The sequence below is a fragment of the Pan paniscus genome, chromosome 18 (genome assembly GCF_029289425.2).
Source record: "Pan paniscus chromosome 18, NHGRI_mPanPan1-v2.0_pri, whole genome shotgun sequence".
In the NCBI taxonomy this organism is placed as follows: Eukaryota; Metazoa; Chordata; class Mammalia; order Primates; family Hominidae; genus Pan; species Pan paniscus.
In genome coordinates this window covers 77880270-77904177 of record NC_073267.2, presented here as the reverse complement: position 1 = coordinate 77904177, position 23908 = coordinate 77880270, and the positions used below count along the sequence as shown (strand labels likewise).

Sequence of the window (23908 nt, the reverse complement as noted above, 5' to 3'; positions counted from 1 at the left end):
TTGGAGCGTTCTCAGCACCTCAGAAGCACAAGCAGGGGGGGTCTTCCCAGCCCCTCCAGGGCTCCAAATTCAGTCACCCTCTCATGCTTCCTGCCACAGCTGGAGCCAGAGGCCAGCAGTGCAAAGATGCAACAAGATGCAACACGGCGCAGTCTTTCCCATCCCTGAGGCCGAGCAGCTCCCAGAGAGGAGAGGAGGGCCTTCAGCCTTCCCCCCTAGAAAGCCATGAGCCACTCAGAACCCCAGCCCTCAGGCCACTTTATTGCTCAGGAGTGGTCAGTCTGGGGTATCTGCATGCCTGAACTCCATGACGATGTCGCCTGTGTCGGGGTGAAACTCCACCGCATAGCTGACAGTCCGCGGGCCACCCAGCAGTGCTCTGGGATCTGGGGCAGGGCTGAAGAAGTAGACGGCCTGCTTGCAGTGGGGGTTCCAGCAGCAGCCCCCCTGTAGGAAGAAGAGCAGGAAGATGGTGAGGGCTCCCTGGCACCTGAGCCTCCTTCCTAGCCAGCCTCCAGCCCAGGCAGCTCGCAGCAGAGAGAAGCTGCTCAGGGGCCAGATGGCCCAGGACCACTGAGGGGTCATCATCTGGCCCGAAGAACTTGTGACAGAAACACCCAGAGCACGGGGGCAGGGAGGCCTCCCCAGGCGGCGCCTGCTCTCAGGGTCTGCACGCACACTGGGCCTGGCGCACAGGCACTACCTCGGGGTCTGCAGGCTCCAGGAGGCCAGTGCTGAGCGTGCACTCCGGGGTCAGGTGGTACTCCATCCATAGCACCGCTGCGTGGCTCTGCCCGGGCCTGTCAAGGAGAGGGGGGCCCAGCAGAAGTAGTCACACAAGAAGCAGGGGGGGAACAGCTGCAGCTCCTGCGGCTTTCCAGAAACCTGTGGTCTTCCCCACTTCCTTCCTGCCCTGCCGGGAGTTCCTAGTGCTGCAGTTACATAAACGTTCCTCAGAAAAACCCCAGCCAGAACAGCCGCAGCCGAGCCCCATCTGAGCCAACCCGAGCCCTGCAGCCGGGCCACACATGGGGCAGGGCCGGTGTGGCTGCAGGGTCTGGGGGTGCTTGAGGCACAGCCTGGCACTGAAGGCTGGAAGGCCCCTCTGATGCCCCAGACAGCAACCCTGGGAGCTCAGGTGATGGCGCCCGCCCTGCCTGGCTGCCTGCCCCAAGTTGGGAGGTGCTTCCAGGAGAAGTCACTCCTCGGGCGAGGGTGGGGTAAGGGCCGGAGCAGGACAGGGCTGCCCGTGCCTGGACGCAAGCAGCACTTGCTGACCCTGACCTGCTTCAGCTCCCAGGAGGGTTCAGGAAAATGGTGCATCGGTGACCACAGGAAGTAAGCTCCCATCTTCCTGAGCTGTGATCCAACAAGGGAGCCTCAGCTGTAGAGGGGGAGCAGAGCCCTTCCTGGCTCCTCCACCAGTGGCACACACAGGACCGTGGGAACCACCACACACGCAGGGCCACTCTGACAGGGAAGGGCAAGGTTGTGGGGAGGACGAATACCCCCTCCACGTGTCAGCGTCTCCCAGGCCAGCTGTGCTCACCACGGGGGTGAGAACTCCAAGGGCAAGCAGCAGCCCCTCCCTGCCCCCCAGCCCTCCCTGCACCCACCTTCTGAGCTCCACGGTGCCCTCGGCACACAGGGGCTGCAGGGGCACCGGCTGCCGGAAGTCAAAGGTCAGGATCTGCCAGGGCTCAGAGAGGCTGCGGCATGGGTACTCCCACAGCGGGTGGGGCTCAGCTTCCCTGCTCTCCCTGAAGTCCAGGGCACGCTGCGAACAGAAGGGGGCCTGGGGGCTGCAGAGACAGGCCGGCAGCTAGACAGAGGGACCGCTCCCCAGCTTGGCTCCCACTGACTGCAGTCACAAGGGGTGTGCATTCTCCCATAAAGATGCTGAGCGCCCAGCAGACCAGCGGCTCCCCCTCTCTGCCACTTCTCTCTCATCAGTGGCTCCCCAGGCACAGCTGGCTCTGAGCCTCGCTCTCTGGATTTTTAAGACGGGGTGGTGCCGCCTGTCTCAAGCGTTCTGAGGACACACGTCTACATCACTGGTGAGAACACCCAGCACGTAGAAACTTGGTGACCACCACAGCTGTGTGGCCCCGACAGGTGGGCCCCAGGCCACGGGGAGGGATAAATGCGTGACAGTACAGCCCCGGTGCCTGGTGGCAGGCTGGGGGCACCTGCATCCAGGAGGGATGCAGAAAGCTGCCTGGAGGAGGGGAGCTGACGGTCAAATGGGAGCCGGCAGGAGAAGGGCCAGAGGGGGCCTTGAGGATAGAGCTAAGTCAGGAGAGCAGGCCAGGGCACCCAGGCCAGCCGGGCCACTCTGCAGGTGTGGTGTGGGGAGCCAGCTAGGGCATTCCTGCAGTGGGGATGTGGCCAGACTCAGATCTACAAGTTCATGTGGGCTCCGTGTGGAGGACGGCCAGAGCAGGAGGGGCCCAAACCAGGACGGCAGCAGTCAGGGGACAGCCTGGGTCGGAGGCTCACCAGGAGCACGAAGACCAATGGCAGCGGATGGGAGGACTTGCCAGGGAGGATGCCCGGGGCCCTGGGCCTGGCTGGTCGTGTGAAGTGGCGCCAGGTCTAAGACAGGGCACTGGAAGGGCCAGGCTAAGGGTGGGGAAGGGCAGGTGGATTTGGAAAGCATAGAAGTAAAAATGCCTGGCACCCCACTGTGGGATACCCACCACTCTCGGCCATCTGCCTTAGCACACGAGAGACAGACACTGGCCCAGGACCAGAGTAACAGAACCGTATCAGCAAGAGGGGACAGGGACAGCCAGGGTAGGCAGGCCATGAGCAGGGGCCCAGAGGAGGCGTAGAGCGCATGGGTCCAGAGCACGCAGGGCTCAGCACGAAGGAGATTTCTAAAAGCATCGAACAGTCAATGGTCTGCTGTGAGGGGCAGATAAGATAGAAACTGAAAATATCCACAAGGTTTAATTTACTTAAAAAAGTGTTCACACACAGGCAATCCATGTTCACTATGGGAAAATGTGAGCAGAAAGGTGAGCAGAAGCAGAAAAACCCCACCTCCCGATGCATAGCTGCTGCTGCGGGGCCACCGCTGCTTCCCGCTCCTCTGGTGCCCATGAGATTTCTTTTTTTGAGACAGGGTCTTGCTCTGTCACCCAGCCTGGAGGCAGTGGCGCAAACACAGCTCACTGCAGCCTCGACCTCCCAGGCTAAAGCCATCCTCCCACCTCAGCCTCCTGAGTAGCTGGGAATACAGGTGTGCACTAGCATGCCTGGCTAATTTTTTGTTATTTTTTGTTGAGACAGGGTCTTGCTATATTGCCCAAGCTGGTCTTGAACGTCTGGGCTCAAGCAATCCACCAGCCTCAGGTTCCCAGAGTGCTGGGATGACAAGCAGGAGCCACGTGCATTTCCTTAACACACAGCACGGCCCATGCTCCTCACCCTGCCCCTCTCATGTGGATGGAACACGACCCTCAGCTTCAGTCCTCATGAATCCAAGGACCACTGGCGCTGTCAGGACAGCCCATGGTTCTGGAGAACGTAGGCCCAGTTGCTAACCCCTACCATGTAAATAACCTGTGGGACCCTCCTCAGGTACCCCTCCCGGGAATGGAGCCCCCACCATGGAAATGGCTGCCTAAGAAGGTTCCCAGATGGCCTCTGGAAAGTCAGTCCCACTAGAAAACAAGCTGTGGGCACTGGCGGGGGCAGTTGCAATGACAGGACGTGCGGGCCCAGTGGAGATTCTGACAAAGGGTGACAGCACGGAGCCAAGAACAGGGCTGGTACCAAGCAATGCTCATGTTGAACCACACAAAATGGCAGCACCTGACCTCACTGCCCCCAACAGAAGAGCCTGTGCTGCCCAAGCTGGGACCCTGTGAGAGGCCTGCGATACAGGAGCAGGTGGGGGGGACTACGCAGAGTGTGGCCCTGCCTACCTTAATCATGTCGTCCATGATGTGCACGTCGAAGCCTTCGCAGTCACCACAGGGGCTCCGGATCCGCCACAGGTCCTGTGAGGAAGGAGCAGCCCCGTCCACACCCGCCCGCCAGGACACAGGGAAGCGTGGCAGCAAGAACAAGAGGCACATCTTGCTGTTCCCTGCACACCTGAAAGAGACCCCCAAGTATGAAGGGGCTCAGAGAGAACAAAGATCCACAACGGTTTCTGTAACAGACTGGGTTGGGCGGGAACCTGCAAGCTCTGACGTGACACCTGAGTCCTCTCCTATAAGGGACAGTCGGCCAGAGCTCCTAGGCTGGGGGCTGCACACTCCTATCCGGGCCATCCTGAACATCATTTCTTTGGGAAGAAATCTGTAAGCCAATTCTCTCCCCAGCATCATCTCCAGTTCATGAGGATGCTGGGGAGAGAAAAAGGCCCTGCCAAGAGGAACCCAGAGGACACTCAGGCCACACAGCCTTCCCTCCCTTCCTCCTGGTCACACGCATGCATGGATCGTGACATCCCTTCTTTGGCCATGAAAACCAGAATTCATGTGGAAATCTCATTAGGTAAACAAGTAACACAGGAGAAATGCCCAGACTTTCAGTGATGGAGCCACTAAGCTAGGAGAGAAAACCACTCTCATCAAATGAGATACACTCTCCATCCAGGGTAAAGCTTTTCAAATCCTTTTAATAAAAATGCCCTTCCCAAAATGACTTTGTGACTATGGTTCTGCTTTGATGAGAAAATTAAAAGGAAGCTTTTCCATTTTTTCTTGCACAAAGCAGCTGACTCTCCCATCTCAAAATGCCTTTAACAATCGAAGCCTCGGCTATTAATGAGAGCAGAGCAGGCCACACGGCATGGCTTCTGAAACGCTTAATTTATATTTTTAAATTATTCTGATAAGCCACAATTGTAAAATGACAACACTCAGCCATTTCCATTTCGTATGTCAAATTATCGCATTTTTTAAAAGGCAAGCATCTTCTATTCAACCCCACAGTGTGCTGACACAGAAAGAAAACACAAGCTCAAATCATCAAGGCCCGAGCCGCTCTACAGGCACCCAAGGTTCCTGCAAGAAAACAAGGTTCCCCACCCGCCTCCTCTGCTTTTTTCTCCAACATCTCCTGGGTGGCCTACCCTGAACTCCACAACCACAGCGTGCAGCGAGGCTGCCTGGGGCATCACCATGGCACCTGGCCCCAGGTGCTGGTCCACAGCAGTCCGCACGTACCAGAAGTAGAGGTTGTGCCATGGCAGCAGGCTGGTAGTGAAGAACGGCTCGCCCAGGAGGAGAGAGACCTGGTGAATGGGCGAGAAGCAGGGCCCAGGTGTCAGGAGGGCTCGGCCCAGGAGTGTTAACAGGAACACGGAAGCAACAGGCCACTCAGTCACTCAAGTCACTCCCTCCCTCTCCCTCCCTCACTCAGTCACTCACTCATTCAGTCACTCATTCCCTCCCTCCCTCATCAGTCCCTCCCTCCCTCAGTCAACAAACAAGCAAGGCAGCAAGGTGCTCTGTACCTGCCCTGGAGGCTGTAAAGATTACAACCAGATATGAGTCCCGTGCTCAGGAGAGCAGAGCAGAAGAGGGAAGCAGACAAAGTGGGGCTGACCCCATGTGATAGAAAAAAGCAAGGAAGGGGGTCATGGAGGGAGCCCAGAAATAAACGTGCCAGACAGGGCTTCCAGAGTGGCATCCTGTCAACCCCCACTGGACGCTTTATCTCAGGACTTACCGGGGCTTGTCTCCGTCTCCCTCCCCAGGCTCTGAGCACCACAAGAGCAGGGACTGGTGGCCCAGCATCCCCCAGCAGTGGGCCAGTGCCGTGACCAGATGTTCCGTGAACATTTGTGAGTAAATGAACACGTGCACGGCGAGGAGCCTGAACGGCCGAGGGAGGGGCAGCAGGGGCAAGAGTGAGGCCGGGAGACAGCAAGGCCCCCCAAGGTGAGGGTGTGGAGCTGGACAGGAGCCAGCCCAGCCCAAGGCAGCCAGGACAGGGTGAGGGGCTGGACTCATCCCAGAGGCGGCAGTGGGGGTGGTGGGTGTCACTAGAAGTTTTCATCGGGGTTCAAAATCAGAAGGAATGTGATTTAGAAGATGCTGCTGAGGGCCACGAAGTGTGGAAGGGAACCTGCAGGTGCCGGGGACGGAGGCGACCTGGGAGAGTGCAGAGAGAGTCCGGGTAAGAAACAGAGACTACAGGGTGGGAGGGGTGGGAGGAGTGGAAGGAGTGGCAGAGGGTAAGGAGGTAGCCGACCCTGGGCAGGCCCAAGCAGACAGGCACCAAAGTGGGGCCAGTCAGAGATGATGGAGATGCAGCAGGAAATGCTGGCAGACAGAAGGGGCTGCCCTGAGTGCTTCCTCGCCTCCCCACACAGCATCAGGAACATGGCAAGAACGCCCGCTCCCACCACTCCAATTCAATGTGACCCCGGTCTACCGGTACACCACACAGTGGCCTTCAGAATCATCTCCTATGCCCTCATCTATGAGGGAGAAAAAAGGCGACTTGTGGATGAATATTTATAGCAGCATTACTCACAACAGCCCAAAAGTAGGAGCCACCCGAATGTCCATCAGCTGAGAAACAGATAAATAACATGGTCTATCCACACAATGGAATCTTATTCAGCAAGAAAGAGAAATGAGGTATTGATTCAGGCTACGACATGGATGAGCCCGAAAACATGAAGCCACATGAGAGGCCAGCCACAAAAGACCACACACTTGTCTGATTCCATTCACACAAGATGCCCAGAAAGGGCAAGCTAAAGACAGAAAGGAGAAGAGTGGGTGCCCAGGGCTGGGGGACTGCCGACAAATGGTGCATGACTGCCAATGGGTAATGAAAGGGTTCTTAAACTGATGTGATGATGGTTACACAACCTTATGAATACACAAAAATCACTGAGTAAATCGTAAGGTATGTGAATTATATCTCAATAAAACTGTTATTTTTTTAAATGGGCAAAAAGCTTGAATAGACATTTCACCAAGCAAGACAAGCACACGAAATGATGTTCACCATCATCAGTCATTGGGCAAATACAAATTAAAACTATGTGGAGACATCACCACACTCCCATTAATATGGTCATGCTAAAAAAAAAAGCCAATGCCAAGTGCTGGTGAGGATCCGAGAACCTGGACCCTCAGATGTTACCGATGGGGATGTCAAAAGGACAGCCACTTCAACCAACAGTTCAGCAGCTTCTTAAAAAGTCGATCGTAACTACCACATGACCCAGCAATCCACACCAAGGCATCTGCATAAGAGACTGAGGACATACATCCTCTCTAACACCAGTGAATCCATGTTCACAGAAGCCTTATTCAAAGTGGCCAAAAACTGGACACAATCCAAACGTCCATAAGCACATGAATGGATAGCCACACCGTGGAATGCTACGCAGCCTTCAAAAGAACGAAATGGGTGAACCTCAAAGACATTATGCTCAGCGAAAGGAGCCAGACTCACAAGACCACACACTGAGTACCTCACTTTTGAGAAACGCCAGAAGAGGCACATACTGCAGACACAAACCAGACCAGTGGCTGCCAGGCCTGGGGCATGGGGATGCAGACTATCAACAGGCTCCCAGGAATTTGGGAGGTAACAGAAATGTTCTCTTTTCATTCCCATTTTTTTAGAGACAAGGTATCACTCTGTTAGCCATGCTGTAGTGCTCTGCCACAAGCACGGCTCCCTGCAGCCTCCAACTCCTGGGCTCAGGCGATCCTCCCACCTCACCCACCTCAGCCTCCTGGGACTACAGGCACGTGCCACCACACTCGGTTAATTTTTTTTGTTTTTATAGAGACAGGGTCTCCCTATGTTACTCAGATTGGTCTTGAACTCCTGGGTCCAAGCGATCCTCCCACCTTGGCCTTCCAAAGTTCTGGGATTACAGACATGTGCCACCATGTCTGGCCTGGAAATGTTCTAAATGAGACTGGGTGACAGTTAACTCCATATATTTACTTAAAAAAATCACTCAACTGTACACTTGAAATGCATTAATTTTGTGGTATGTCAACTACATCTCAATAAAGCTGTTATTTAAAAAAAGACTGGCAGGAAAGATGAAAGATGATAGCTCCGCGTTGGGTGAGTCCAGTTTGTGGCATATTCAAGGAAAGGTGACAGGATGGCAGCTGGACATGAGATTTGAATCCAAAATAGTAAAGAGTGAAGGCCGGCTCTGATGGTCACTGATTCACACATGAGAAGGAACGTGATTACCAGAGAGGATGCAGTAGGGGAAGCGGGGGACACGGGGAGAGTGCCACGGAGCAGCGCAAGGTAAGGAGCAGCCAGGAAGGTGAGGGGAAAGCGACCTCCCCAGCACAGGCAGAAGTCGCGGGTCACAAGGACAAGCGGGTAGAGCAGATGAAGCCTGCAGGGAGACCGTGGGAGTAACGACGAGGTTGCTGGCAGAAGCAGTTTCAGGACCTGGAAGCCTGACTGCAGCAGGAAGCCGTGGATGGGGAATGAAGACAGGAGTGCGGTGGAGAGGAAAGGACATGCTCTGCTCCTAGGAACCCCAAGAGAGCTGCTCTGTCCTGACCTGAAGGAGCAGAGATGAGGCTGAGCTAAGAGCAGTACCGCCAGGTGTGGTGGCTCATGCCTGTAATCCCAGCACTTTGGGAGGCTGAGGCTGGCAGATCGCATGAGCCCAGGAGTTCAAGACCAGCCTGGGCCACATGATGAAACGCTGACTCTACAAAAAATACAAAAATTAGCCAGGCATAATGGCACATGCCTACAGTCCCAGCTACTCGGGAGAGGTGGGAGGATCGCTTGAGGCTGGAAGGTCGAGGCTGCAGTAAGCCAAGATCGTGCCACTGCACTCCAGCCTGGACGACAGCGCAAGACCCCATTTTCAAAAAAAAAAGAGCAGTGCAACCATCTGCTCACCGGGCAGCTCCATGAAAGCTTCACCACACCCTTGATGGTGGGAGCTTGTAGGAGGTAAGGTTGCGTGGAGGACCCACTGTGAGACTCCAGGGACAGGGTGGGGCCTGGGCTACTTCAGTGCCGTGCTGCCCACCCTAACACAGCCCAGCGTGGCCAAAAGGCTCCCGCTACTCACCTTTCTGCCCTGCAGGTCCTCATTTGTTAATAATTCCGGCCGTTTCTCTATGATGTTAATTTTATCTTCCAAGTGGTTAGCCTTGAAGATCTTAGAAAGAAAACCGCAAAATTACTGTATTCATACTAAAGTATTGTTTTTGTCAGGAAAAAAAAATCTCTCAAAGTTGCATTCTCCGCTTTGAATTTTCCGGCAAATGGTTCTGGAACACCACTTTTATCTGCTTTGTGGAAAAATCCTCTCCTTGGGGGGCATCCTATAGACCACGGATGAGATCAGGAGCAGAATGTGATAAAAGCAAAAGAGATTTCTCCCGCATGTGCACACCAGGACTCAGTGCGAGCCTGCAGTTCTGGTGAAGGGAGTTCCCCTTTGGAGAGGAAATCAAACCAGTTACTGGCCAGGGAGAGAAATGCCATCTCCCATCAGGCTGTGAGCACTGGCTCCCTCAGCACTGATGTCCCAGAAACACATCCTACATTTAATTCTACCGCAACAGTAGCTTATGTGAAGTGAGGAAAAAAGCCTAAACTTCTTCAGACACAAAAAAACAAAGCAGAGTGCAAATGCCTGCCTGTATTTCAGTGACAGCCCCCAAGGCCTCTGGCTGCTCTCCAGGCAGCAACCAAGACAACACAGGGGTGCAAGCGAGCTGCCACTCCTTTGTTCCCCTGGGGCCAATGCCACTTCAAAGCCATCAACCCAGACCCCACAGGTGCTCTCACTATTTCAGCAACAACAATTCTCACTTACTTTTCTCAACAGTTTGTGAGAAGCTGCTGAGCTCTCGACTGTAAACACCTAGAGGGAACACCACGCTATTAGTTGTAAGATATTCACTTAACAGAGAAGAAATTAAAGATTAAAATGCGACAAGACCATCCTAAGACAGAGGACACACCTGAACAACCCTCCCTGCACTCATTCCCTCCCTGGGGCAGCCTGAACACCAGCTCTGAGGCCTGACGCCTGCCTGCACGCACAGGCAATAAACCCCCCAGCCCCTGACCCGAGCATGCTGTGCCCACAACAGTGGCCTTTGCAAAGAGCCTTGATCACAGAATTGTGCACCCAGACCACACAACGCTCTAACTCACAAGCCCACATCAGGAGGCTGACAAGGGTGCACGTCAGTACCTGCTCCACCCCCAGGTGATGGGCCAGCACGGAGAGCAGGCTGCCATCGCTGACACACAGGCACACGCTGTCTGGCTTCAGCACCTGCGGGGAACAGGCAACCTCAGCACAGTGCTTCCTCCAGTTTGCCAGAAGATTCCTGCTGGCAAGCTGTCAGAAATGCTTCCCTTCTCACTCCACTTGCCCAGACCTCAGACCATCCCCCTGCGTCCTCATGCAGTAACCACCCCCAGCCACAAACATGCCCGCCTTGCTCACATCTCCCCACCTGTCCCCAGTGTCAGGAAAGACACTCCTCAACCCAGCCTAGAGGCCCCGCTGAAGGCCTGCACCACCTGTAGGCCACCTTCCAGTCCATGACAACAGGCTTCTTCCCTGTCTGGTTAGAGCACAGACAGCTGAGAGCCTCCAAGGCTTGAGTGTTCACAATTGACTGCCCAAAGGCAAGGATGCCTTTCTCGGTGACAGACCCCTCTGAGAGAAACTCAGGATGGCTTGGATCCTCCCCCCATCCCCCAAAATGCACACATTCACACTTATTTCTGTACACACCCCCAAGGGCCTCAAGAGACCCTCCCTCTAAGCCCCATCTGTAATCCCCAGGCCGAGTCCCCTGCTACAGGTAGCAGGGAGCAAAGGTTTTCAGGCAGGAGAGCGACATGATTAGATTTACATCTTAGAAAATTTTAGAAAGGTGACAACACATGAAAAGAGGATAGGGGTGGCCTAATCCACTGTGACCACCCACAGCAATGACTGTGTCTGACAAGGCAAAGGTGTCCAGCAGGAGCCCAGCCAGAGGCTCTCCCAGTAGAGCAGAGAGCAAGCCCTCAGGAAGTCCAGCCCCAGGCTCTCCCGCTTTCTGCTCCAGTGCCCACCCAGGAGGTGCTCGCTGAAGCCACTCATAGACAAGAGGACACAGGAAAGAAACAGCAAATCATAAGCAGAGTGCTGGGGTTCATGGGACAAACTTCTTTCTCCCTTTTCCCCACAACCAGCCAAGGGGCTGGACACTTACGGTCCTCAGAGCCTGGACGTATCGATCAGTTCTGTCCTGGTCATTGATCTCTCCAAACCGAGGCCGGTTCCAGAGCAGGTGAGCCTGGCAGTCACACACGGGGCGCATCTGGCGGACTCTCTCATTCTTTTCAGGGCTAGGCCAGGAGATGAACAAACAGATGTGGGCTGTGAGCGCCTCCACAGGTCTCCAGAGGGCATGAATCTGGACACTGGTCTCCAGTAGGCATGAGGGCTTAGAGCACCCGCTAATTCCAGACTTTTCCTACGCATCTGCTCTAAACAGATTCCAGCAACCCATGACAGCCTCTCCTGGGTACACACGAATGGGCACTGACACATTGGTCACAAATCTTTGTTCTTATGTTATTCTGTCCAGACACAAATCAACCCACTGGCACCTCCAGAGGATCTGTAAATGGGGAATTTACATACAAGTCTCAGAGGCTCATCCTCCACCCCCACGAGGCTCGACGTACCTGGTCCTCTGCAGGCTGTACCATACGCAGTAGTCATCGTGGTGGGCTACCAGATAGAGCGCTGAGCCCTGCATCACAGGCTCCTCTTGTGGCAGGAAGTACACACACTGCATCCAGTGGTCCCGCCACTGAAACGGAGAACAGAGTCAGCTGTCAACGAGCTGCAGTATGAGCAATGCTTCTAATCCAGGAGCCAAATGCCAGAGAACTGCCAGTTTTCAGGACGTCCACAATGTAGACTGCAGCTGGCTATTGTGGCCAAGGAGATAAATAAACTCTAAACTCAGAGGCCAGTGGCCCAAAAGTTTGCGGGAACCCTGCTGGCTTTAGGAAGACACAATGTGGCCAAGAGCAGCAATCTGCCAGAGTGGCTCAGGGGAGGGGACAAGTGCAGGCTCCAGTCCCCACCCCATCAGAGTAGCACCAAAGCTCTCTCTTCAACACGTAGAGCTGTGCTGAATGTTTCCTTTGAAGGAAAAAAATTGGTTTAAACCTAGTGGTTTAAGGGGAACCTTTTCAGAACAGTCCCATGGCACGCATTCCAAAGGCTTTAACGTACTCGGAATTTACAAAACAGTCAGACTCAATGCACTAAACCTAACTGGATCGTAGACTGAGGAAACAAAAGCTATCAAGGACTTCTGGAGACAAATTTTATTTTGAACCATATGTTAGACGATACTATGGAACCACTGTTTTTCTTAGGTGTGATCATGTGTTTCATTTATGTTGCAGACTGTTTTCATTCTTGGGAGATAAGTGTTGAAGTATTTAAAAGTAAAGTGTCAGATGTCTGCAACTTACTTTCAAATGATTTAGCAAAAAAAAAAAAGTGCACACCCGTGTGTGTGTGTGTGTGTGTGTGTGTGTGTGTGTGTGTGTGTGTGTGTGTGTAGAGATGCAGGAAGAGAGGCAGAAAGACAAAGATAAAGCAGATGTGGCAAACGTTAACAACTGGTAAATTTAAATTAATAAAGGGACTATCAGTGTTCATTTTCACTTATTCTGTGGATATATAATTTTTCAAAATAAAAAGGTGGGAAAATACAAAAAGGTTTTGGCTTATTCTTTGAATTAAATTGAAGTATTTAAATAACTGAATATTCTAAATTGTGAAACATGGTTGACAATGATCCACGGTCAATTTTTAATAAGCTGTGCTAGTCCTTACTACAAACCCCACATACATGTTTCTATCCTAAGAAAACCCCAAAAGAAAAAAAAAAAGAGTTATATTCACATAAAAATGCAAATCACAGAATTATTTATACCAGCAAAAACTGGAACCCACCCAAATGGCCAGCACTCAGAACGGGATATAAACCCTCGTGCAGAATACGGACAGACATCTTAAACGCTGCTGCTGAAGGCTACGGGGCCCGGAACAGAGATGAGCACCGATGACACCCACGCGTTTGGAGAGAGACCAAACAAAGGGAGCTATTTTGAGTGAAAGGGAGGACCATGAGTGATATTTTTATTTTATATAATGAGGTTTATTTCGCTCATAATTGTTAAGCTTCTTTTTGAAAAAGGAAGAACTGCCCTAAAAAGTAGATGCCAGCTGGACACGGTGGCTCACGCCTGTAATCCCAACAATTTGGGAGGCCGAGGCTGGCAAATCGTTTGAGGCCAGGTGTACGGGACCAGCCTGGGTAACATACCAGTGACCCCCATTTCTACAAAAAAAACACAAGATTAGCCATGCATAGTGGCAAGTGCCTGTAGTCCCAGCTACTCAGGAGGCTGAGGTGGGAGGATCGCTTGTGCCCAGGAGTTCACAGTTGCAGTGAGCTAAGAGGTGCCACCACAATCCAACCTGAGCAATAAAGCAAGACCCTGTCTCTAACAAACAAAAACAGGAGATGCCTGGCTCAACTCTGATGAGACGACTGCCTGCTCATTCTGTCACCTTCAGGAACTAAGAAAAACTTGGCCCTGTGGGACTCCAAGAGCACAGATAAGGAACGTGCCCACCCACCTGGTCTTTAATTTAACAAAAAGGCAGGAGAATGACATTCCCACACGCTTAAGACACTTACTTGAACATAAAAACTAGAAAATGAAAATCTGACCAGATATGTTCTGGAAAAATAAATAGTAACAGGAATAACACAGGTTCTTTTAAACCTTTTATTCATTCCCACACTATGCAAATGCATGTGAAGAAGACAGGAGAACCCTTTCCCGACCCCTCCTAGGCTCCCATGGCACTGCCCTGTCATCACGTCCTTCCCATACTACCCACCACAGGGACCTCCTGGGTCCTAACGTTGAGGAGCTGGTGACAGAACCCACTGTGCCAAGGTGGGACAGACTAAATATACTTAGGATCAAAGCAGTTACATGAATTCATGAGGGAGATTCATTAGCAGCTTTCAAATGTCCAATCCAAAAGTCAACGCTGGTAGAGAAACAACACAAGACCCACAGTCAAGAGACCAGGGGCAGGACCCACTCTACTGCTCCTGGACACAAGGCCCCGCTCCAATCCCTGGAGCCTGCTGAGTCCCGAGTTGGCTATGGTTGTGGCTACCTGGTTTGTCTACTAAGAGGATTCAAGGAGAAAAAATACATAGTAGCGCTCCGAAGATATGCAAATTACAAGTACTAACTTTTTTTTTTTTTTTGAGACAGAGTTTCGCTCTTGTTGCCCAGGCTGGAGGGCAATGGTGCAGTCTCAGCTTACTGCAACCTCCACCTCCCAGGTTGAAGCGATTCTCCTGCCTCAGCCTCCCAAGTAGCTGGGATTACAGGCGCCTGCCACCATGCCCGGCTAATTTTCTTTGTATTTTTAGTAGAGACAGGGTTTCAACATGTTAGCCAGGCTGGTCTTGAACTCCTGACCTCAGGTGATCCACCTGCCTTGGCCTCCCAAGTGCTGGGATTATAGGAGTGAGCCACCGGCCAAAAGTACTAACATTTTAATGCTATTCTTATGCTAATTCTGCAACACAGTCTTAGGAAGAATGTGACGCAGTGCCAATCTCAACTCTGTGGGTGAATTCAGAGTGACACACACACAGCCTGCAGAGGGATGCTGGCAGGCCCTGGCTGGACACACACCCACCCGGGGCCAGGCACCTGGAAGGTGGAGGGGAGACTAGGAAGCTCACATACTTCTTAGTCTCACATGCTGCTGTCGGTATGGGTACGCTGATTGACAGCAATCCCCCAGCAGTCACAACCCTTCGGCCTAAACAGTAACTCTGGGAATGGGGTAGGTGAAGCTGCTAAGGCCTTCCATAATGTTGTGGACACCTAGAACCAGCAGGTGAGCATTCAACACAAAGCCAGGGGTTAAGGCCAGGCAGGCTGGACCATGGACAAAGGATGGTGCCTGAGGCGCTCCTGGGTAGAGACAGGTTCTATTTCTTGGTCCTGAAACCAAAACTGCCTTTGCGAAAAAGTGAGAAAATTATGACAGTGAAAGAGATCTCATCTAACCAACCCCCATTTTGCTTTAATGTCCAAACTGCCCTTAATCATTCCTCGGTCCGGGCCAAGCTAACTTTGGGAGACATTTGGTTAACAGTTTATTTTTTGTTCTTATTATTTTTTGAGACAGAGTCTCGCTCTGCCACCCAGGTTTGAGTGCAGTGGCGTGACCTCAGCTCACTTCAACTTCCACCTCCTGGGTTCAAGCAATTCTCCTGCCTCAGCCTCCCGAGTAGCTGGAATTACAGGCACGCACCACCACATCCGGGTAATTTTTGTATTTTTAGTAGAAGTGGGGTTTCTCCATGTTGGCCAGGCTGGTCTCGAACTCCTGACCTCAAATGATCCACCCACCTGGGGCTCCCGAAGTGTTGGGATTACAGGCGTGAGCCACCACACCCAGCTGGTTAATACTTTAAATGATAACCGTCCTTCCCCAAAATTAAACTTAAACTGAATGAAAGATCATCAGGTTAGGAGGATGAGAGGAGGCTGAATTCTGCTAAGGTGAAGCCATTATTAGGTCACAAGATCTGCAACCTTCCCTGATTCCTCCTGCAGATAACACCACCTTGCAGAAACTAAGATTGACCCTTTGAAATGTCTTTTCGGGTTTTTACGTTTCTGTCTGATGACTCCACCCAGAAGTGGACTCCCTCGCCTGCCAAACTATCCTTGAAAAACCCTAGCCTGAGCCGGGCATAGCGGCTCACGCCTGTAATCCCAGCACTTTGGGAGGCCGGTGGGGCAGGTCACCTGAGGTCGGGAATTTGAGACCAGCCTGGCCAACATGGAGAAACCCCATCTCTACTAAAAATACAAAATTAGCCAGGCGTGGTGGCGCATGCCCATAATCCCAGCTACTCAGGGGGCTGAGGCAGGAGAATTGCTTGAACCCGGGAGGTAGAGGTTGCAGTGAGCTGAGATTGCGCCATTGCACTCCAGCCTGACCAACAAGAACGAAACTCCATCTCAAAACAAACAAACAAAAAACTGTAGCCTGTGAATTTTCAGGGAGACTGATTTGAGTAACAAATCTCTCTCCCACGTGGTGTGGCTGGCTTCGTGTCAATTAAAGTCTTTATTGCAATGCCATGGTGTCAGCGAATTGGTTTTGTCTGAACAGTGGGTAGGAAGAACCCATCAGGCAATTCCGACACACCTTTCCCACTTTCTTTTCCTTTGAGTGTGAGAGTGAGAGAGGGTGGATGGGGGTGTAAATAACACAAGCACATGAGAGAAAATTCAAAAGGTATACAAGGATGCATAGTAAAAAATATGTTTCCTTTCCACCCCTAACCTCCAGTCCCCATTCCCAGATGCAGTCAGTTTTACGAATTTCTGGGAATTCTTCCAAAGACCTCCTTATATGTACACCACACATGACTATCCACTCACAAACACATATATTTCTATTTTTACTAACACCAGTGCTGCCACACAACACACCATTCTGCACCTTTATTTTTGTGTCAGGTAATAATCCACCTTGAAGCTTGTCCCACATCAGTGCACAGAGAGCTACCTCACCCACTGAAAGGATAATGGACTTGATCCCTGCTAGTGGCCTTTAGGTTGGCCGTTTTCTACTAAACCAGGGCTGCACACATCTATTCTGCACAGGCGCAAATCCAGCCACAGCCCCATGTCTGAAAGCAGCATTGCTTTCTACCTGAAACGTTCTGATGACTCGCTTTCCTGCTTTTTCCCTGAGCTTCCCCAACAGTGTGCTTGCAAACTGTTTAAACTTTATTCACTAATAGGTGAAAATGAGATCTCACTGCAGTTTAAACTTGCATTTCTCTTTTTTTTTTTTTAGAGACAGGGTCTCATCTTATTGCCCAGGCGGGAGTGCAGTAATGCAATCACGACTCACTGCAGCCTCAACTTCCTGGGTTCAAGCAATCCTCCTGCCTCAGTCTCCTGAGAGGCTGGGAGCATAGGTGCTGTAAGCAGCTAAAACTGCATTTCTCTTATTATGAGGGACAGTGGGCAACTATCCCCATCATCTGTATTTCCTTTTCTGTGTTTCATGTCCTCTGCCTACTTTCTATCGGGGTGGAGAAAGGAGATTTTGAGGCCACAGAAGGTGAGGCTGTAGTTCTCTATTCCAAGCTGATGGGAGCCCCCTGGGATTACTCAGGGGATGAGGGGTGGTATCTAAGGGTGGCTGCATCATGATGAGGCAGGAGAGGAAAGCCAACTTCTCTGTTCCTCACTGTGTCCATGAGTGCTCACCATGAGCTCACCCTGGGAAGGCTACGTTACTACAGCTAGCCTTTGCTTGCTTTTTAAAAACTTTTATTTGTCTTTGATTCTGACACAGCCCTCCCGTCTCTAAATTCTCCTGGGTCTAAGGCTCAACTGTTACTTTCCCATGAACGGCAGTGGACAAGTTTCCTGACAGGGCACATGCTAGGCTCCTGCCTCTTACCTGCATCTCCTCTGGGTCTGAGTGTGCCCAGAAGGGGGCCATGGTGCACTTGATCTTCCCCTCAGGGTCCATTTCAATGTCCCACCACGAGAGAACCACCTGAGCTCGGCCAGATGTCAGAGGTTCAAACCGCCTGCTATGGCAGGCTGCTGAGCTACTGACTTGCTTGCTGAAGTCTATGCTGAGGAATAATATTCAAGAATGTAAGCAGAGTTTAACCTCACACACTCCATTTTTTAAGCTTTTACAGTGACTTCACTGGCAATGACATTTGGCTGCAAAGGACTCTTGCCTTCGAGGCAGGTGACAGCAGCTAGATTTCCTTCCCACTCAAAAAGAACCTCCTAATACCCAACTTCCATCAAATGTCTCAAAGCGCCATCACCTATGGTGGCTCCCTGGTACCTGAACATGGGCAGCACATCGCTGAGGACTGTAAAGTCGGCTGGTGACACCTGGTTCAGCTGAATGTCACAGACAGAGGGTGCGCCAGGGCAGCTCTCCAGGTCCATGGGAGGGACGATGACCTGCTCTCCGAGGCTGGTCTGCACGTGGATGGGAAATAGCTTGTTCCACGACCACATCCTCCTGGACTCCACCAGCTGTGCATAGACGGTGGCTCTGTGGGGCACGGCCTCACAATTTTCCTAAGTTTAGATTAAAAACAAAACCAAACAAAAATCAGACGCTTAGACCCACAGTAATTCCCATTGATCAAAAGAGGTTTATTCCTAACATTAGGTTGGTTCAGTAATGCCCAACACCTTATACTATTAGAATAGTGAACTGTTTTCAGCCCTATGCCCTTGGAAAAGGGAAAAAAAAGGTACTACATTTCAAAAAGAACACACACTGTGCCTAAAATGACTTCTGTCAGCTAAGTTCCTGGCTACCTGGCACTCTTAAATGCTTCACGTCCTGCTGCTGGGTGGTGATCCTGGCTCTGGGCTCAGTGTCCCTTCAGTGCCGCTCCTGCCCAGCACCAAAACAAGAGCCTCCTTGTGGCAAAGCCCTGTGGACCACGGTGCCCCCTCAGCTGCCCAGCCCTCTGGCGCCGCTGGGCATTGCTGCACACTCAGCCCCTAGGGCTGTGGCTCCGGCTCCGGCTCCTTGTCCGGCTCTCCTCCTACCTCTTGCATCCACTCCACGTCCTCCATGCACCAGGCAATAGGGACCCGGCAAGAGCACACTCACAGCTGCTACCCACATGGCTTTCACCACCAGGACACCACTGGCCTCTTGGGCCAAATGATTCTCTGCTGTGGGGGTTGCTCTGGGCATGGTAAAAGGCTAGCAGCATAACTGGCCTCCCTGCGAAGCGTCTCCCAACCTTGCTCTGGTAGAGAAATGCTGCTCTAACTGGACTCACTCCCGCTGCCTTCCCCAGGCTGTGCTTCCTCCGCCCCACCTCACAAGGGGACTCCCTGGTCCGGACTGTCTCCCTCCACACTCTCCACAGTGACCTCAACCATGCCCTCTTCACTGAGTAAATCCATGCATCTCTGGGCCTCTTTGCTTGGCTGACCTTTAGAGAGCTCAAACTCTGTCTAAACCAGAAGAATCGCCCTCACCACTTCCCAACCTTCCCAAGGCTACCCCTCTTCCTGCACTCCCCGTCAACAGGAAGCACCACCATCCAATCCAGGTGCCCAAACCCTAGCATCGATATCTCTACACCTAAAGGACCACCAACTCCTGGGACCACCTATCAGGCCTCTGTCTACAGCCTTGGCTGAGGCCCACTGTACCACAGCATCTGGACGACTCCACAGCCTTTTAACCCACCCACAACCTCCAGCCCTATACCCCAACTGCCCTCCACACATCTGCCTGCATAAGTCTGCTGTCAATCCTCTGCTTCAAACCCTCCTGCGATGCCACCCCACCTTCTAGATGACAGCTACCCTCTGGGCATGGCCCCCAAGCCCCACTCCATCTAGCCCCTGCCCAGCTCTCTAGCCTCAGTTGCTAAGCCCATCTCTCCTGCCTCCCACACAGCACAAAATCCAAAGCAGGCTCCAGAGCCACTGCACCGATTCAGTCTCACGTCTAGCACGTGCTGCTCTCCTCTACCAGAAATATTCCATCTGCCAGGTCAACACCTGATCACTTCTCAAGACTGACAGCTCAAGCATCGCCTTCCTGAGAATATTTGCTGAACTGAACTGAATTTGAATATAGTTTCTTGCTTTTCAACTCTAACCTATTAAGATTTGGCATTCAAGGGACATAAAAGTTTTAAGTGAGGAGAACCAGAGCCCCCCCAGGAATGGAGGGGTGTCCCAGGTGTATCAGAGGTGCTGAGGGCTTGGGCTGTGTGGGACACGGTGCATGAGTGAGTGCTATGTGAGCTGGCTGAGACCACAGACACGTCTGAGGGAGCCCTCCGTCTACTACCTCCACGAGATGCCTGTGTGCGTGCTCATAGGAGGGCAGCGCCCCCTCCCCGATCAGCTCTGTGTCAAACAACTCTGTGACCAGGATGTTGGCACGGCATGGCATGTCACCCTCTGAAAAACACAAGAAAACAGAGTTGGACATAAGCAACAGACTAGGAAAAATATTTACAGCAAATATGGGAAAGATAAGTGGTTAAGGGGCCATCATGCTAAAAGCACATATACATGCTGAGGTATTCAGAAGTGTCAGGATGTCTGCAACTGACTTGCCAATGGTTCAGAAAAAAAAAAAAATCCATATGTAAATGTATGACAAAACGCTAATTGATAAATCTAGGGTAAGGGATCATAAGTGTTTACTGTACTGCTCTTACAGCTATTCTGTATGCTTAATATTGGGAGGGAGACTGGAAAAAATGATAATAAAACTATAAATACCCAATGGATTGAGTTCAGGAGTTTGAGATCAGCCTGGGAAACATGACAAAACCCCATTTCCACAAAAAATACAAAAATTAGCCAGGCATGGTGGCTCACGCCTTTAATCCTAGCACTTTGGGAGGCCAAGGCAGGAGGATCACTTGAGGCCAGGAGTTCAAGACCAGCCTGGCCATCATGGCGAAACCCCATCTCTACTAAAAATACAAAAATTAGACAGGTGTGATGGCGCACGCCTGTAACCCCAGCTACCCAGGAGGCTGAGGCATGAGAATCACTTGAACCTGGGAGGCAGAGGTTGCAGTGAGCCGAAATTGTGCCACTGTACTCCAGCCTGCGCGACAGAGTGAGACTCTGTCTCAAACAAACAAAAAAAACACACGCCCAAAAAGAAACCAGGTAAAAATATAAACAGAAAATTCAAAACAGAAATCAAACATATGAAAACTTTTTCATCCCTATTAGCAATTAGAGAGATATAAATTAACAATTAAACTATTAACCACTAAATTAGAAAAATTATTTGAAAAGCAAAAACCGAATGCTGGTATGTCAAATACTTCTAGGTTGCAGGGAGAGGGAGGGAAAGCCAAAGCAAGACAACAAGGTTCTCTGATGATCTTCCAGCTACTGTGAGTTAGGCTCTGGCAGCCAAAATTGAGATCCATGACTTAGAATCCCCAGATCACTATGGTAAATTCCCTTAATGAAAGCGCCTTGTCACCAAACAATCTCTTAAATAACAGTTGTTTTAGGACAGCAGGATTTTAGAGAAGAGTAGGATTTGGGAGGGATCTTCTGTTAACTGTTTTCTAAACCTCAGTAATGTACTGCTACTTCTACAATTATAATTTTTAATGAGCCAAGAGCCAAAATAGACTTTGGAAGGGGCTATTCATCAGGGAGAATTAACTGTAAACACTTTTAATGCCTCATGAATTATAATCTGACAAAGCCCACTCATTTTCCCTGCACAGAGCACAAGTCTCACAGATGACACAAGGAAAAGAGAAGCATGAAAGCAGCTGACAGGGGCCGGGCGCGGTGGCTCCCGCCTGTAATCCCAGCACTTTGGGAGGCCGAGATGGGCAGATCACCTGAGGTCAGAAGTTTGAAACCAACCTGGCCAACGTGGTGAAACCCTGTCTCTACTAAGAATACAAAAATTAGCCAGGCGTGGTGATGGATGCCTGTAATCCCAGCTACTTGAGAGGCTGAGGCAGGAGAATCACTTAAACCTGGGAGGCAGAGGTTGCAGTGAGCCGAGATCACGCCACTGCACTCTAATCTGGGCCAGAGTGAGACTCCACTTCAAAAAAAAAAAAAAAGAAAGAAAGCAGCTGATAGAAGAGCACAACAGAGACAGTGTGAACCTCGAGCTCGAGGCTGAAGCCTGGCCTGGATCTCACTTCCTATCCCTGAGCCCTCCGTTCTGACCATCAGTTGCCTCATCAGTAAAACGGGTGAATGGGCTCTGTCTCATGTGGTGGTGGTCGGGATGATGAAGATAAAAAAAAAAAAAGCACACTTCCTATGAAGCTCACCTGTGCTCCATGACAGTATCATGTGGAGGAGCTTAAGAAGAAACTTCTGTCTTCTGCCACAGAGACCACCCTCCCGAGAAGCCCTGCCCATCCTCTCTGATGTCACATCAAACTCCAACTGGAATACACTGTCCAAAACTCATCCCACCCACTCCACCTAACACGCCTGCTCCTCCCTCCAGGGTTTCTGCCTCAATCAATAAGTCACATAGTCCAGGAATCTGGGCATCATTTACTAGTTCCAGGACAGCAGGACCGCTGACTGCCTGTCCACTACTGTACCCCAGCACCCACAAGGTCTAGTGCCCCATAACAGTCAACACACACTAGATAAATTATTGATTTCTGTCACCCTACAACCCACTGATCACCCACTCTGCCAATTCTATCTCCTGAATGTTTAAACCAATTATATAACTTAAAATGCTTTATAGTCCAAATTGCTTCATTAAAATAAAAATCAAGAGCCAGGCACAGTGACTCACACCTGTAATTCCAGCACTTTGAGAGGCCAAGCTGGGCTGATCACTTGAGGCCAGGAGTTCGATACCAGCCTGGCCAATGTGGTGAAACCTTGTCTCTACTAAAAATACAAAAATTAGCCGGGTGTAGTAGCACGCGCCTGTAGTCCCAGCTACTCAGGAGGCTGAGGCATGAGAATTGCCTGAACCCGGGAGGCCCATGTTGTAGTGAGCTGAAATTGCCCCACCATACTCCATCTTGGGTGATACAGTGAGACTGTCTCAAAAAATAATAAAAATTTAAAAAAAAAAATTCAAGCTTTATGGTCCAGTGCATTTTAACAAGTACTTCTTGAGGGCCTGGTATTTTGAGTGTGACTGCTAATGTATAAGGGCACGGGGTGGGGGAGTCTGAAGCAGGTAGCCACCCCAGGAGCTTCCTAAGCCCTTTCCAAAAGAACAAAATGGACGGATGAACACACGCTGCTCCCTGGGTTGGCTCTCCACAAGCCTCAGCATGTAATCCAGCTCTGGGGAACAGGCAACTTCACATGCCACTTTTAAAAAGGGCTGAGAGCAGAACCTTGGAAAGCATACATTTGGAGCAGAAAGAAAGCAACACAGGAGAACCAAGATGAAGAGATGTCACTAAGGTCCAGGGAGAGTTTCAAGAAGGAAGGAATGGCAGAAGTACCAAAGCGGCAGTGGTTAGAGAGGAAAAGCAGAGGAAAGACCACCCAACTTGGCAATGAGGAAGCCACTTGTCAGGCTGAGGAACGGAAACAAAGTCACATTTACAAGGGATTATGGATGAAGCACAACTGACAATCTACTCACTTTACAAAAATTACCTAACTCCTTTACATGACAGGCCCGGAGCAAATAACGGAATGGAATAGTTAATACAACCCACGCAGTGCATGACCTCAGGATGCCTCAGCTGGGTGGGGATACAGACATTAAATACATAACTACATAATGATTTAATGATTGCAGTGGTAAGTGCTATGAAGAAAAGTATTACGAAATTGGCCAAGCGTGGTGGTTCATGCTTGTAATCCCAGCATTTTGGGAGGCCAAGGCAGGCAGATTGCTTGAGGTCAGGAGTTCAAGACCAGCTTGGCCAACATAGTGAAACCCCATCTCTACTAAAAATACAAAAATTAGCCGGGTGGTGGTGCATGCCTGTAATATCAGCTACTTAGGAGGCTGACATGGAAGGATCACTTGAACCTGGGAGGTGGAGGTTGCAGTGAGCCGAGGTCATGCCACTGCACTCCAGCCTGGGCGACAGAGCCACTCTGTCTAAAAAAAAATTTTTTTTTTTTTAATAAGAAATCATATGAGGGGCCTGGCCTAAGCTGAGGTGTGTGTGAACAATGCTGCCTGGAGGCAGAGTCAGCACACTTCATGGCCAAGGCTGCCCTGCAGATCAGTCTCCCTGCCGTCAAAATGGATAAATTTTCAAGAATAAATGATCTCGCCAGGTGCAGTGGCTCCCATCTGTGATCC

General features: G+C 51.1%; 1 protein-coding gene across 50 annotated transcripts in view; it reads right to left on the bottom strand.

The window, feature by feature from the left end:
• The window catches only part of PRMT7 (protein arginine methyltransferase 7), a 49897-nt gene that overhangs the window by 3385 nt on the left and 22604 nt on the right, over positions 1-23908 (bottom strand). For 11 of the 50 annotated variants that reach the window (XM_055100361.2, XM_055100366.2, XM_055100383.2 and 8 more), the window contains 12 exons: positions 19952-20064; positions 17960-18201; positions 17555-17735; positions 11683-11810; positions 11205-11340; positions 10187-10270; positions 9803-9850; positions 9050-9139; positions 5184-5251; positions 3933-4104; positions 1617-1777; positions 299-447 (listed from right to left, as the gene is read on the bottom strand). In XM_055100361.2, coding sequence (XP_054956336.1) covers positions 299-447; positions 1617-1777; positions 3933-4104; positions 5184-5251; positions 9050-9139; positions 9803-9850; positions 10187-10270; positions 11205-11340; positions 11683-11810; positions 17555-17735; positions 17960-18201; positions 19952-20064 — 1572 coding nt within the window. Of the gene's footprint in view, positions 1-234; positions 448-703; positions 801-1616; positions 1778-3932; positions 4105-5089; positions 5252-9049; positions 9140-9802; positions 9851-10186; positions 10271-11204; positions 11341-11682; positions 11811-17554; positions 17736-17959; positions 18202-19951; positions 20065-23908 lie in introns of those variants that run through there. The other 39 variants (XM_055100373.2, XM_055100386.2, XM_055100375.2 and 36 more) reach the window with 12 other exon arrangements.